This window comes from Phalacrocorax carbo, chromosome 2, assembly GCF_963921805.1.
Source record: "Phalacrocorax carbo chromosome 2, bPhaCar2.1, whole genome shotgun sequence".
NCBI lineage: Eukaryota > Metazoa > Chordata > Aves > Suliformes > Phalacrocoracidae > Phalacrocorax > Phalacrocorax carbo.
Genome location: NC_087514.1, coordinates 57,478,282 through 57,494,488, shown reverse-complemented (window position 1 = coordinate 57,494,488; position 16,207 = coordinate 57,478,282). Strand labels below are relative to the sequence as shown.

At 40.0% G+C, this 16,207-nt stretch overlaps 1 protein-coding gene across 8 annotated transcripts in view; it reads left to right on the top strand.

Annotated features, from left to right (window-relative positions):
* Nucleotides 1-16,207, top strand: part of PIEZO2 (piezo type mechanosensitive ion channel component 2) — a 311,692-nt gene that overhangs the window by 232,602 nt on the left and 62,883 nt on the right. For all 8 annotated transcript variants that reach the window (XM_064443024.1, XM_064443019.1, XM_064443020.1 and 5 more), the window contains 8 exons: nt 5,083-5,315; nt 7,715-7,875; nt 8,831-9,007; nt 9,182-9,307; nt 11,326-11,526; nt 13,326-13,530; nt 13,674-13,775; nt 14,247-14,412. In XM_064443024.1, coding sequence (XP_064299094.1) covers nt 5,083-5,315; nt 7,715-7,875; nt 8,831-9,007; nt 9,182-9,307; nt 11,326-11,526; nt 13,326-13,530; nt 13,674-13,775; nt 14,247-14,412 — 1,371 coding nt within the window. The remainder of the gene's footprint in view (nt 1-5,082; nt 5,316-7,714; nt 7,876-8,830; nt 9,008-9,181; nt 9,308-11,325; nt 11,527-13,325; nt 13,531-13,673; nt 13,776-14,246; nt 14,413-16,207) is intronic.

Genomic DNA, 16,207 nt, shown 5'->3' with positions numbered 1-16,207 from the left:
TTTTAAATAAAAAAAAAAAAAGAAGCAAAGTAGCTATTTTTTAAAATATGCAGAATATTCTGTGGCTACTTGAGATAAAGCAGTAGAGTACGTTATTATGTTTTGGGGTCTATGAAAAGAACCTGCAGTTCTAACTGAAGTTGCATATGGAATAAATGTCGAAGTATTGCATTTATAAGCTTCCTTGACTTTTCACTGCATGGTGTATGTTAAGCTTTCAGACTGTTCTTTGTTACGACAACGTGTGTCTCTTGGTAGACAGGAAAGTGCATTTGTTCCTGTTTAATCGTTTCCTTTTCTCTCTCTCTGTTTCCCATTTTCATGTCATGCATTTTTGCGCTTTCATCTCCCACCTCATAGCCATGCCAAAGTCAATGGCCGTGTTTATCTAATAATTAATAGGTGGGTACTTCAATTCTTCCTTTCCTTTAAAACAAATATACTTTAACTTTTTCTGTACTTCCTAATTGTCTTAAAGTATATTCTTGCAGCATAGTACTGTGAAATAAGCAGGGAGAGAATGTTGTTCAGGTATTGTAGTCTCCTAAAGCCAGTTAAACAGTTAATACATCTCTCCTGCATATGTATACGTTACGAGTTCATCTCCCAGCTGGGAATTCCTCTCTTAAACTTTGCCCATGCCTCAGTACAGGAATAATTGGTGCTATTTGTAATTGGCTGCAGACAACAGACTTGACTGAGGAGGCTCGTTTATCTACCCTTTGTTTGTGCATGGGAAGATGCATGCTTGCATGTGCACACATACACACTGACACACAGGGACACATATCCCTCTCTTACTCACAAGCACCTAAGAAAGATAATTTGAAGGCCAGGTAAATTAAATGTGCAGTATGTATTATGAGTTTCTACGGTCTGAGATTTCCTGATTCAGAGACAAAAGGGGAACATGCAGTACACTGAAACCACTGCATGCTAAGGATGTTAACTCATAGGCTGAGTTGGGTGCTGCAGTATCCAAAATACAAAAGCCCATATTGTCATCGTTGTCATCCCTTTATAATAGACATTATCTTGAAAACCGTTCCATAAAGTTGATTTCTTTCAGAATACTTGACTGGAGTAAATGTGGGCTTTTGTTTAATCAGCTTTGAGACTAGAAGGACTTCTGAGTTTGTTGTTGCTACTGAATAGAAACAGAAAAAAACAAGAAAATCGTTTGTTTAGATATTTGTAACTACCCACTCTAACAAGAAGTTATGTGTCTTGTTCACACTCCTTCTTCAAATGTCATCACACACTTTAGGCCAGGGTTCTTAACAGTTCACCAGAGCTGGAAACCTGCTCTGTAGGAAGGCCGTGTGCAGGGAGCGGCGAGGGCATGCAGCTCCATGAGGGCAGGCAAGCTGGGAGCTGAGGGGCATGACTAGGAGGCAGGGCTGGGCTCTCTCCCACAGGGAGTCAGGAATGGGAACCAGCAACTGAGGGCGAGGATCACGTCTGGAGATGGTAACAAGGGTCAGCCACAGCCTGGGATCTCCCAGCAGGTCCACAGAGATGCACCAGATTGGACGTGAAGGCAGGGAGTCAGTCTGCGTGTCAGGCTTAAGGTCAGGGAGGCATGGGAGCAGGTGCAAGCACAGCTGCGATGCAGCTGCAATGCAGGGGCAAAACCCTCAGCATGAAAGCAGCTCCCAAAAGAAGGAGAGGGACCCCCTGCTCTGAGGCTTCCTGGCTTGCACCCTACCCAGCACATATGAGCCAGCTGGCCTTGGGTGCAGGCAGCAAAACCCCCTGCAAGGGCAGGGAAAGCACTCGGGGTTCTGCCAATAGAGTTATGGTACTCTGTGCTCAGTTTGCCTCGTGCATGACAAATATTCAAGAGGTGGGTCACTAATGTTCTGCAGAGCAGAAAGCTTTATTTTATTCAGGCTCTGCATGACAGATACTTGAGAAATTGTTTTAGGACAGAAAGTTTCAAGCAATTCATAAACTGCAAAAAATTATCAAAGGCAAAAGATGCTTCATAATGCATCTAGTAAGTTGTTATTAATTAATCTTCTGCCCTAGCAAATTACAAATAAATGAAAGTACTAGTCCAGCAAGGACCTGGGGCACATGCCTAATTTTGGTACCTCTGAAATTGCTTTGATGCATAAAACTAGATCTACTAGTGTACTTCTTATTAGTGATACCCTATTTAATGAATTTGAGGGAAAGAAATGCTCTCAGTTAAAACCATTAGTAGCTGTACCTTCAAGACTTGTTGTCTGCATTATTATTTAGTTATTTTTCTTCCTAAGTGTCAGACACAATTCCTTCCTGTTATTTTGGATAATTTCGCACCAGTGTGTGGTTTCCAACTTGAAGTTACATCTAAGTTGCTGTGAAGCCTATATGGGTAGCCTGTCTTAGATATTCTAAACTAGTGCAGTTTTTATATCCTGATACCTCAGTGTTGTTTGTTACATGATATCATGTGACCTTTCAGTGGGAAAAAAAAATTAAAAAGAGGAAAAACAACCCTAGCAATATATGATGAGGTCTGGGAAGAAAGAGTCCAAGCAGACTAACTTTCTGCATAGCGGGCAGGGCTTATTATCTAGCCTTGGATCTCCTGAACACACAGTCCCATGCTCAAGCTTACTGATGTCAACAGAACTAAGCACCATCATACTGAAAACTAAGCTCATACTGAGGCTTTATCAGGTATATATATTGCATGTAACCATCTTTATAACCCCATCACCTTCTGGATCTCCTGGATATGAATGGGAGTTATACGAATCGGAGAAAGATTAGTCCTCTCACACAAAATCCTATAGGATTACTGTGTTTCTGTCCAGTTTACACTGAGGTAAGTCAGTAAGTCCTTGATTTACACCAGTGTGAATGTAGATTTTTCCATTATAAAAGTCAGGTGGGGAAATACCTCATTAAAATCAATGCAATTGCACCTGTGCAAAACATCTGATCGTATGGATGCTTTCGTTTCATGGGGCATTGCCTTTCAAATGTGCTCTGATGATTTATAGTAAGCGGGGATCTCCATAACATTTGAACCAAACTGAAAATTCATTCTCCCTTCTTTACACATGACCATCCTGTTGGTACTTTATTAGAGTTTTGGGTAGATATGTGAAGTTAGATGATGTCATTTTAGGCAGTATTATTGTTTAGTAATGATACAGAGATTTGAATATCCTTTTAGTATATACGCTATCTTAAATATGAAAAGAAAGTATATTGGACAAAAAGCCCTATTTCCAGTAGCCAGAGCTACTGAATATATTGTTGAGTATAAGAGATTTTCAGATTATTGGACACTCAGATTCATCGCCCAATTGATGATGAGGGATTTTAGTAATCATTGTCATGAATGTGTTTATTCAGTGAGATTATTTGCTGCTTGACTGTCTTGTTAAACTTCTCTTTTAAATCACCTTTTCTGCTTTTTGGTAATTGGTATGGTATTTCTACTTCAGGATTGTTTAGTCAAATCTCTGTAGTTTTGCCCTCACTTGGGCCACCAAAGTTTCCATCTTGAAGAAACTGCAACTCCCAAATATTTGAAAGATGATTCTGCCTGTTTGACTTTCTCATTATCTGCTTAGCCTATGCTCTTATTTTTTTTAATGATCAGATGGTTAAATCTAGATTTTTAGTTTCTTGAATTGTAAAAAGCCTAGTTAAAATTGACAGAATTTCCTGTCTAAATGGTAATATGCCAGAATTTCACATCATGGAGAAGAAATCCCTGAGATGGTACTGTAGCATATTAAAGTTACTGGCATGAGTCCAGGAACAGTCTAACAGGTGCTTGAAAGTATGCTGAGTGTAGTAATTTCAATAGCATAACTAAACATTCAGTCACCTGATCATATAGATATGCATTTGCCAAAGGGAGACTTTATTGCAAGAAGTCATATTCAAAGGGAGTATTTATGGCAGTAAGCACTGTGCTCGGCAAAGCACATAGTATCAGGAAATGAGGAGAAGTGGGCTTTCTGCAAATGTGGGAGGTGAGTCCCAACATCACAGCTGGGCGGAAAAAAAGAAAATATCTGAAGCCATAAGAAAATGTCTCTTCAGTAAAGAAAATATATATACTGAACAAATCTCGGAAAAATTGGCACCGTGGCAATAGAGAAGTACCAGTTCTGTGTCAAATCAGTTGTAGCCCAGTTTTGGTAGTCTGAAAATTACTAATAGATTTTGTAAGAGGCGTTAGAAATTTAAGAAAAAATCTCTGTGAGATTTAGAAAAGAAAGAGAGAATCAACGGCGCTATCAAAGACAGACAATAAAATACAGTGAAGCCACAGCCATGGAATTTTTGCTTTTGTTTGTTCCCAAACCTATAGATGGAATAAAACTTGCAAATTCCTTGGCTTCCCAGCTACATCTTTCAATTGAAAGAAGGTGGAAATGCATTTACAGTAGTCAGTCAGATGCTTGTGATGATTCAGCTGCATTACTGACAGCATGGTACAGCGTTGACCATGTTTAGCACTGGTGTAAATAGGTTGCCCCCTTTCCATCTGTGCCGCAATTCCGTTTTTCTTTATAGAAGCGCCCTGTGAATGTCATGATGGCATGCTCTTGGCATCAGAAGGCTTCTGCAGATGGAGTAGGAGAATGCTTTGACTTGTGATGTAGCATGACGTGTTTGTCGATGACCTTCTTCTGTAACCCCTCTGTTCTCATCTCCCTTTTTTCTTTCTGTTCCGATTACTTTGAGCAGCCTCAAGAAAAAAATACCAAACCACCAAAATGAGTAAGTCCCCTATGAAGTCATGAAATGTTTCCTATTAAACAATGTCATTTCATGCTTCTACATCTTAAACTCTGACCATTTTTTCCAGTGGGGAAAATGTCAAGTTTAAGTGTCAATACCACTCATTACTAACTAACCATTAGTATCTGAGTGAGAAGTAGTTACTAATACATTCCAACTCAATTTGCAGTGTATGTTTGGAGAAAGTACCAGAATCATTAATTTTTCAGCTTCTAAGGCATTTTCCATTAATGGTTTATTTTTTCTAATTATACATCTTGAAAAAGAAAAAGACTACAATGTCATTATTGCTCACTTTTCTGACATGCTGCTATTTACCAACAGACTAGTGCACCAAGATGGAAGCCTGCCTGATATAACTATGATGAATTTAACAGCCAGCAGAGAAAAGGAAGAGGATAAAATGCTGGAAGAGGCTGGTGAGAAAAGAATGGAAGAACCAGAGGGGGAGGGAGGGAAAGGGAGGGTTGAAAAAGGAAAAGAAGAAGAAAAGGAAGATGAGGACAAGGAAGACGATGATGATGAAGACAATGAATCAGAGGAAGAAGAAATTACAGGTAAGCTCTGCAGATTGCAAATTTCCTTCTTTGGCTGTATTGAACAGAGACAACAGATGGTTCCTTCTTGGTCATCCCTGCTCAGTTCCATCATCAGGTTTTCCTTCTAATTTTACATACAGCCTTTGCCAAAAGAGCCTAAACTGAGCAGATGGCTACTTGTCAATTATTCAACAGGCTACAGTCTCTTCTAGGGAAAAATCATACTGTTTCTGTAGGATGCTGAGAGGATGAAAACAAACAAACAAAAAAAACCCGACCTCATTCTTCAGGAGGGAACTGTTCTAGGTGGTCTGGGTTGGATTTATAGAAGGTTACCCCAAATCTTAAGAACTCCTTTAGAGTGAAATCTCTTTATAATAAAGAAAATACACATACATATTTAATCTCTGATACTACATGCTTTCAAGACACTCCACTCCAGAAGTCACAATGGCTTTGTTTCATTATTCATGTGCACGAGTGTCATGTTTTTCACTTCTGAATATGGAATGTGTAATTGATGCCAGGTGAACATAAAAATACTTAAGGGCAGATATGGGTAAGGCTGATGTTGTCATCCTTGATATTGCTAGGATGAACTCCTAACATAAATTATTTCCGTAACTCAGTTTGGAATATGAGCCATGAGTGAAAACCAGGGAAGGACATTTAACGCCCAGGGAAGCTGTATTGTCTGGAAATGGCCTTACCACAAATTTAGTTGCTCAATATTCACAGGACTGTGACACATAAATAGGGACAGGGTCTTTGTCAAGGCAAAATGGCAGCCCATCTGACTTAGCTGCCCCAGGGAAGCTGAACTGAAACTCTTTACCTTTCTTGGCTGGGATATCTTCCCTCGCAGAGGTGTTCTTGGGGCATGGAAAACTTCCTTGGCCAGGTCTCATGCAGTCTATGACAAGTGATGCATTTGTTGCACTCTGGCCACCCCGGCATGCTGGAAGGGCTTGGGGACAGAGGCCAGCTGTTGGAGGTTACCCTGTGCAGCAACACATGCAAGCAGGGAAGTGGGGACCTGGAGCCTTGACCTGGGGCCCTCTCTATACCACAGCAAGTGGGGCTTGGCAATAGCACAAGGTGCTGCTTGCCATGTGTGATCCATCTTTAAGCTGTACATGCATTTATTTCTACCAAAGAGAAGAGAAAAAAAATTGAATTTGCTTGTCAGGTATTCCAAAAGTCTGCTTCTTTACACAAGTGTACATGTGTTCTTCACAAAGTTATACACAGAATAACCATCTTGGTTTCCTTTATGTATAAAATAACCAGATAAGTTGAATAATTACATACAGAAACTGGTAACTCCTTTGCATTATTACAGCTTAGACAGTGAGACAGTGATGTGTTTTGGTGTCACATGCAAATGTTTCCATCTCTGATGTTAACTGTAAGACTGTTATCACAGCACGCAAAGTCCTTCCAAATCTCCGAAATGCTTCTGAAACCCCTAATACAGTGTGAAGACATTATACAAATATATGTGAGCCTGGTGAAACAGTTTTATACCCAGCCCACAAGTAAAGATGGCACTTGGAGAGCACTGTTCAGCATATGTATTGTCATATATACTCACATGTAATAGATGTTGCCACATGCTTGCTCTTTGGGGTGTTATTTGGGAGGATGGATTTTTTAGCAAAATACTGTCTGTGAAGGGATATGTTCAACCAACTTTAGGATCTTAACTTGCTAAAGCACCCTTGTCAACTGAGAGAAATATTCAACTGGACTGCAATTTGCCTTGCCTGTTTTAGATGTCTGTCCTTGGATGGCACAAATCACACTCTAGGAGGGTGTGCTGTTTGCAAGGCAGTTTAGATAGCTCTGACATATGAAGACATCTATAGTATAGCTGTCTAAATCCATATGACAAGAATCCTACTAATATTCATGGATCTCTTGCAGGTTAGCTGAAAAGCTTTCTGGATAGTAGCAGTCTGTGCTTTCTGAAAACAGAGTAGGTCCATAGCTTCCAAACATGAAACAAAATCATGTTCTTTCTGAGCTGGATAACAGCCAGGGCTGGAGTATCTCAGATCTAGTTCCTGGATGAGATCCCTAAGCTTAGGTCCAGACACACGGGAGGAAAATGGAGACCGAGAAGGGCTCGAGAAGAATAAAAGCAGAATTGGCAAGGGAAGCCACTGCCACCACTTCTGAAGTGGGGAATCCTTTCAGTGAAATTGAGTCAGAAGAGCGAACACCACAGCTGAGTGGGCCTCAGCCCCGTTTTGTCTTAGTTAACCACTGAGCCGTATCTTTAGCCTACTTCATGTCTTACTTTAAGGCCTAGAAGAAAAGAAGTAGAAAGCTCATTGTTGTCTAGTGGAGCATTCCTTTTTACAATGACCCTCTGTTTTTCTCCTCCCAATGGTTCTGCTTGAACACCTCTGCAGACTTAAGGAACAAGTGGCATCTGGTGATCGACCGCCTGACAGTGCTGTTTCTGAAATTCCTGGAGTATTTTCATAAGATGCAAGTCTTTGTGTGGTGGCTGTTGGAGCTGCACATCATCAAAATTGTTTCTTCTTACATCATCTGGGTCACAGTGAAAGAGGCAAGTAAATATCCACTATCAAAATCTTACCCATGGTGGAGGCTTGTCAGCATCCGCTGTGAAGTGGCACACCTAAGCGCAGGGAGATACCTTCCTCATGTCAGACCTTACTGAAATTGTGGGATCCAGCTGGGCTTGCCAGCTGCTGGAGACCTGTTTTGACACCTTCTTCTGCAGTGATATTCTATCTGCCTAGATATTCTCAGCTCTCCCCTTTTCTCCAGATATTAAGGTTTTGTTAGTCTAATTCTCTGGACTGAAGAAACATAATCCCTCCACTGCTCAGGCAGGCTGTAGGCATCATCCAGGGGTGACGGGTGTAGAAAAGGATTGGGAAGGGACATCTAGGAAAACTATTTAAACTGGGTATAGTGCTGAAGAAACAGGAATGTGGAACTGCATCTAAAGAAAAAGGGAGCAACGCCTTTAGATGTGCCTTAGGTGTGGGCAGTGTTCTTTCCTGACATAGCCATTCCTTGAACAGGGTAGTAGGATAAGATTCGCTAAAAAGCAAAATAAAAAGTCCTTTTTCTCACATCTTTGGGGGGGAAAAGGTCAAGAGGATGAAGGTGGGCTCCAGAGACACACCACTCTGTATCATCTCTTCTTTGTTTCATGTGTGTACTAGCAGCAGAACCAACATGTGGTCCCTCGTAGTTCGTGTCTGTTGTTTGTAGGGTGGGTATGCAGTTTTGTGGGTCTAATAGCACTAATATTAAGTAGGAGATAGCATTCTTCCTAAACCGACTATTAAGTTTTCCCTTCACTTACCACTTCTGTCTGTGATACTGTGAATATTGTTGTAAATGTTTTGGGGTTTTTTTTCAGTATTTTTCTCACAGTTTCTCCGTCCCTTTCTTTTGAATGATTTTTTTTTAATTACCATGGAAAAGGTCAGACTTTCTCGGTTCTCCTGTTACTCCATGTAATTTCCATACTGTTTTTGTGTTTTCAGGTGTCTCTGTTTAACTTTGTGTTTTTAATTGCCTGGGCTCTTGCTTTGCCATATGCTCAGTTTCGCCCATTGGCATCAAGTATCTGCACTGTTTGGACATGTGTGATTATTGTCTGCAAAATGTTGTACCAGCTCACTTCTATTGATCCCAGCACTTTTTCCAGTAACTGTACATTGGTGAGTAAAAGTACATATAAAAAAGGTTTGACTGCTGCCTTCTTCAATGAAGAAGAGCAAAAGGAAGCATATCAAGTACTGAAAACTACAATTCACCTGATGTATTATTGTTATCATTCCTTCCCCAAGCAGCCTTAAACTCATTTTTTATAAACTGTTGCATTGTCTTTTTAGCCGGGAGAGAATGAAACTAAGGTCAATTTAGAAGAACTCAAAACCTCAGTCCTCTACAGTGGGCCAGTTGATCCTGCAGAGTGGGTTGGATTGAGGAAGTCTTATCCCCTGCTTGTGTACCTAAGGGTAACTTCTTTAATTATCTTTATTGAGATATTTTCTTATTTGTGATGAAATTAGCAATGTCTTTGAAATAAATCATCTGCCACACAAAAAAAAATGTAGTGCAAGCCATTGATAATAGGGAAGTACAGAGGGGAAGAGACAGCAGAAAGCTTTACACTGGACATTTCCAGAAGGGATTCAGTACCAATTAAGATAATCTGCATGTAGAAGTACAGCTTTCTGACTCTACCATCTGTTAAAAGCACTCTAAGAAATGTGATATTTAAGAACTCTAAGTAATTAAGAGGTACGTAGCTTTCAGGTACCAAAGGACTGATGGGTCTAATTGGAGTAATTGCCTTGAATGACAGTATATGCTATAAGCAGTTAATTTTTTTAAGTGCTTATTCCTTAGCCACAGCTTAGAAAATTTAATGAGTTAAGGGAATAATTCATTCAGACATTAGTAAATGGATGTCTCTTGTTTTTCTTCTTTTTTTTGGTTGATGCCTGTGAGCAATATTTTATTGTTCCTGTCTGGAGTAAAAAACCCTACTTACAATGAGAATGTGCCAGCTCCCAGGGAAATCTTGCATGTTTCTTCTCAATTTAATGAATCTCCAAAATTTTGTGTACACAGTTTAAGGTTGTCAGACATTTGTTGACTGAGCAACAGCAATTTTTGTTCTAACTAGATTTATTCCTCATTTCTTCCCTGGGAGTTTATCTCTGTGTGCTTGCTTTGTGTAGGCAACACCTGCCAAACTCTGGCGGTCAATATATCAGGCCCTGGTGGTGCCTCTGCCCCTCACTCCCTTAGCCGTGCACCTCCCACAGATAAGAATATATGTGGGGAAGAGCAATTACTGACCCAAGAGTTCTGCATGGAGAGTGAAGTTGCCTAGTGCTGTTTGGCTTGATGCTGGGAGCTTTACAGCTGTAAATAGATAATACTTTGGGATTAGAGGTTATTTGAGCAGGGTTTTCACTGAGTTAGCAAATGTCTCCTCTACATAAAGGAAATCAGTTCAGTGCTAGACCTGAAGGTCTCAAGCTTCAAGTCTTGGTGTGTTTCTGTTATGCCCCTTTAATAACAGACATTAAAAATGTCTGTGGTGTTGAAGTGAGGAGCCAATCTACGATGGATTATGTAAAACTATCCCCAACAAGAATAGGAAGCCCAGGGATGACAAGTGAAAATAACTTCTTGTAAAAAAAACCCTGAACCTCTTCCCCCCCCCCAAAAAAAAAACCAAAACAGTGGAACCTGACTCAGGACATTCTTGTCCCAAATATTTATCAGTGAGCAGAGATCTGGTGATTGCTTCTTCAGCTTCTTAAGCTTCAGTTACGGCTTTCTTGAGGGACTTTCTCTGAGCTGGTCTTTTTAACCAACTTTTGGAGTTGGTTAATACCTCTCTTCCATTGACCACAGGGCAGATCTCCCTCCTGAGAGAAAAAAGCTCACTTCACAGCTACTCAGGCCTGTGTCCCAGTCAATGTGGCTTTGGGACAGAAGGAGCTGTGCCTGAGTGAAGGCTGGCAGATAGACTGTTCATTTAAAAGAGTATCCAGGATATGTTTGAGCTGCCCTGCATCCTTGCAGTTTTAGGAAGTTAGTGCTTGTTAGCTGAACCCCTGCAGGTGGCTTTGTGTATGCTTGTACCCTCTATCTCCTGCAAAGCAAAGGACAGTATCTTAAGAGAAGCTATGAAACGTGAGAGGGCATATGGATGGGTCAATGCATTTTCCCTCCCCTTCCTTTCCACAACTAGTGTTCGTTATAGTATATCTTAATGAATGTCATTAAATGTGTCTTCTGTGTGTCAGTATGTTTCATCAAAATCCAGGAAGTGGTAGGAACCTTACTTTGTTTCAAAAATAGTAGCTGGGAATAGGTGCCAGTACATCCTGGAGCACGGAAGCCATCAGTGGTAACATTCATTTGTGTGTTCATGGGTTTATGCTTATCAGAAAATTTAATAGCGTCTTGTGTTTTTGATTTTTATTTAATATTCTTCTGATTGTGTCTCCCATAGAATAACTTACTGATGCTGGCTATTCTGGCTTTTGAAGTTACAATCTACCGTCACCAGGAGTACTACAGATGTCGAAATAACCTTACCGCACCTGTGACTAAAACCATTTTCCATGATATTACAAGAGCACATCTGGATGATGGACTGGTAAACTGTGTCAAGTATTTCATAAACTATTTCTTCTACAAGTTTGGTTTGGAGGTAAATCACCACTATATATTAATTTTCTTCAGACTATCATTCCAAAATTTTCAACTGTGTTATTTTTTAATACTAACTTGAACTATGTTTGATAGCTGGATGCTTCTTAGTCATCACTCATGTTAGACCTTGACACAGTTGCTATCTATCTGCTAGTAGTGGTTTTCCTCTTGCTTTTCTTTGTATGTCTTATTTATAACTCAACAAAAGGCATAACAGATGGGACAAGGGACAGAATTGAGGCATACCATCTCATGCATACACACACACAGAGGGAGCCAGGGACTGCAGGAGCAGAAGAAGAAAGCAGAGGCTAGCAGGCTGTTGTCTCTGAACATTTCTAAGCTGCTTCTGCCTGTGGCTGCACAAATTCATCCTCTATTTTATACTTGTTACCATAGCTGTTAGCAGAGTAAGAGCTGCAGCGAAGGTTATTGCTGCTTTGTGCCACTAGTGTCAGACAAAGTTCTTTCTCAAAGAACTTTTCAATAAACAAGAAACACACAGAGAATTAGGAAAGGCAGATACAATGATTGAAGGGAATTTTCTGAAGATCCATATTGTATCCTAAATATCTGGTAGGTGTCTTATTTAGTAGAAGATCTGCTTGTCCATTTGTCAGCAGCAGGGGCCAAGGCTGCTGGGGTTTAGGCTCAGCTAATGTATTCCTTTTATCTGCTTCACCCAATCCAGCAGCAAAACATCAGAACTGAACCTGCCTTGAAGACAAGCTGTGGCTGAACAAGTGCCACCAAAAAAAACCAACAAACAACCAGCTTCATCTCTGTTCCCTTACCTTATCTGGTTGTTCACAGACACATGAAATGATGAAATGTACTTTCAAAAATACAGTGAAATACACAGAAAACGTGATTTGTCACAAATTTCTATGGCTATCTGCAAAAGGCAACTCCTAGGCCAATGCATCCCAAATGATGCTCTTGACCTATCTGTTAAACACTACCACCTCTTGCTACTGATAAACAGAGTAAGGTGTTCACAGCCAGTCTGAGGATTAGGAATGAGTGAAAACAAAAATTAATCAGCAAGCTATTTCCTTCAGGAAATAAATTTAACCTCATCCTAATCTGAGGAGAAATAAAATCAAAATGGTGAAGTGTGCTGAATAAATGATTCACTAGGAATTATTAACTAAGTTTGAAAACATGCTTCATGGCACTGAATGAAGGGTCTACATTAAGTGGAGCCAGAGAAAGAAATGCTCTGGGAGCTCTCTGGGAGCAGAAAAGCTCTTTAGAAGAATGGAGAACTAAAGCTGCCTTGCAAAGATTGACTGATTTGTCTATAGCCAGTAGAAGTTGTATGGTCTAAATCCCTTTTCTTTTTGTCTTGTCGCCACATGAGGACACACTTTAGTTGTTGTTATTCTTAATAGTTCGTCTTTTTCACATCTGTAAGTGCTATCAAAATATATGGCTGTGAAATATGTGCTTTGCTTGGCAACAATTAAGCATTTCACATATAGGCTACTGTGACAACGCTCTTTCCATTCTCTATCTTTAGATATCACATAATGGAAACCAACCTGCTTTAGTGCTCTATTCATATAGTTGACACTCATAGAAGAGTATAAAACATTTGGGGTGTTGGGGTAGGGTAGGGGAGGTTGCTTTTGGAGAGATACAAACTGTTTCAGCGTGTTGGTTTGCACAGGGTTCCTGCAGTCAGCCCCAGCACGTGTCCAAGCAGTCTGGCAGAATCCAGAATAGTTTAGCATTGCTGTATTGACTAGCCATCAGGTTGCAAATGTTGCTTATGTTTCTTTACTTTTTTCCCAGACATGTTTTCTTCTATCAGTGAATGTAATTGGTCAACGAATGGATTTTTATGCCATGATTCATGCCTTCTGGCTGATTGCTGTATTGTATCGACGCAGAAGAAAAGCTATTGCAGAGATCTGGCCAAAATACTGCTGTTTTCTGGCATGCATCATTACATTCCAGTACTTCCTTTGCATTGGCATCCCACCTGCTCCTTGTAAAGGTAAGGACACTTAACCTTTATGGACAATTACTGCTGCTTGCTTTTACAGAAGAGTGCTGGAAAATTTATAAGTGTTCAGAAGAAAAGGATGAAGTAATTGTTATAAAGTACTGATTGCATTTTTGCATGCTTCTGTCATGCAGACTATCCATGGAGAAGTGGTAATGCCAACTTCAACTCCAACATCATAAAGTGGTTATACTTTCCAGACTTCATTGTGAGACCAAACCCCGTCTTCCTTGTCTGTAAGTATTTTAGCATGTAGTTGTGAAGTGTTTATGTGACCTTTGCTTGAAACATCTGTACAGTACGATTTTAAGCCAGCCTTTTATTCACTCTTCAGTAGCAAGCTGGCATATTGTATGGCAGACTGAATACTAAGTGTGGCTTTGTATGAAGTAGAAAAATTCAAAGAATAAGTAATTTCTGCATCTTTTTTTTTTCTGTACCCCATTTTTTATAAAGCAACATCAAAAAGTATGAATTATTTCCTCTTTTCTAATTTATTTCTCAATAAAAATCATAGAAGATGACGGGGAGAAACCTAAATACAATAATAAATTTCAAATTGGTGTTAAGTATGTTGAAAATAGCACAGTCTTGGAGGTTCAAAGTGTGGGAAAACAGTCTGGTAACTATGTTATAATATATCATCACCACTCCCTACACTTAAGTTAATGACTGAATTTTTCCTTGCAACCACTGCTTTCTCCTAGATGATTTCATGTTGCTGCTGTGTGCATCCTTACAAAGGCAGACATTTGAGGATGAAAATAAAGCTGCAGTACGAATCATAGCTGGAGACAATGTGGAAATTTGCATGAATCTTGATGCAGCATCTTTTAGCCAGCATAATCCTGTTCCTGACTTCATTCACTGCCGGTAAGAACTGAATCTTAAACATTTGGAAAATACAGTGCTTCCTTTTTGTAAAGTTCTCTAATGTGAAAGTAACTCTTACAGCTTCCAATTTTACTTGGAATTTATATTCATGTATGTTCCCATCCCATAACATACCTTTTTTACTGCTGTATGAGACAGCTGATAGTTTCTGGGTAATCAGCCTCTGGTTTAGAAAAGGGCTGATGAAAACAAGTCTTCCTAACACTGCCGATTGTTTCAAGTGCTCCCCAGAGGGATGTTGAGTGATAAATTTGCCTGAAATCATGTATTCCCTCCATGAATGCCCTGTAGGACAGTGTTTATGGTGGACTTCAGCACTCTGGTTGCTTCGCCCAAAACACAGGCATGTTAGCAAGCATCCATTGTAGTCTGAACTTGCCCATGTATGTCTTTAATCCCATAAAGTTGTCAGTCACGTCCTGCTGAGTTTTGTCTTAAGTACAATTAAAATAATACTCTAATATAAGAGACTGTCCTTTGTGATATTTCATCTAAGCATAAGACCATTAAAATTGTCTTGGAAGGACAACTGGAGTGTCTTCCTGTTTGTCAGCATTCATGTAAGGGTGTTTAAGCAGGTGAATAATACAAAACGGGGGCAGAGCCTGAGACAGTTTGTTCTGGATGGTCTTCAAACAATGGAGACATTCCTGTGTGATCGTTTCAGCAAACACAGATTAGCTCAGCTCTTCTGAGTTGTGCAGGGCATACTCTTAATTTGTCTCTGAAAGTTTGATGCAGCATTACAAGAATAAATGGGAAGAGAAAGGTTTCTTAGCAATTGTGTTTTGTCAGATTAGACATTTGTTTTGTGAATGCATGTTACCAACAGAGGTCTGAGTGAGAAAGGAATTTAAAAAAAATTGAACTAAGATCTAGCAAAATCTCCCTTTTGCTGACAAACTTTTATTTCACCAGAACCCTTCTCAAGATCTTTAAGCTGATCCTGCTGTTTCTGTTAGAAATGGTGGCCAAATCTATCTTGAAATTGCTTTTAAGAGAAGACCACTGAAACACAATCAATTGACTCATTTGTCTAGAGATTTATAGTCACTCCTGGGTGAAGGGTGAACAGTTCTTCCCCTTGAGTATTTCCAGTCTACACAGTGGACCCACTGCTCTAGATCCAGTAACATAAGCAGAAAGAGAGAAGTCATAATCTCTCTTCAAAATGCTCCATCAAGTGGGGATGCCTTTCAAAAGACATCTACCAAATAGGGCCTCATTGAAAAGAACGTGTGAATGTGAATGAAAGGGGCTGCATGTGTTTTTTCTTGCCACTGTGGTGGTGCCCATGTTAGCAAAAGCTAATGCGGTAGTTGCATCAGGCACACTGATGTGATTGGTCACCGGCAAAGACCATCACTGGTGACATGGTTGCTGGCAGGAAATATGACATTTTTCCCTTTTAGTCCAGGAAAAAAAAATCATTGTGAAAAAAACTCATTAATGATGAGAAAGATTTTAAGGCTCTCTTCAGAAGGGAAAAAGAGGCAAGAAAATCACTGCTTTTTAAACAGCCTCTTCTGGCTTCTTTTCAGAGTTCCCTGGAATCTGATAGGTATTTCTAGTCATCTGTAGAAGATATTCCCAAATGGCCAAGCGTGAAAAGTTCGTAGCACAGAGGATGTTCTTTGAAGATTTTGGATGGGAGTCAGAGTCAGGTTTATAACGGAAAGCAAAGTCCAAGCTGAACTGGCCTGCTGCCTCTCCACAATTCTTTGGGTTAAGTTCTGTGTTTTGATTCATATGCATCAGCTTGAAGTCATTGGTG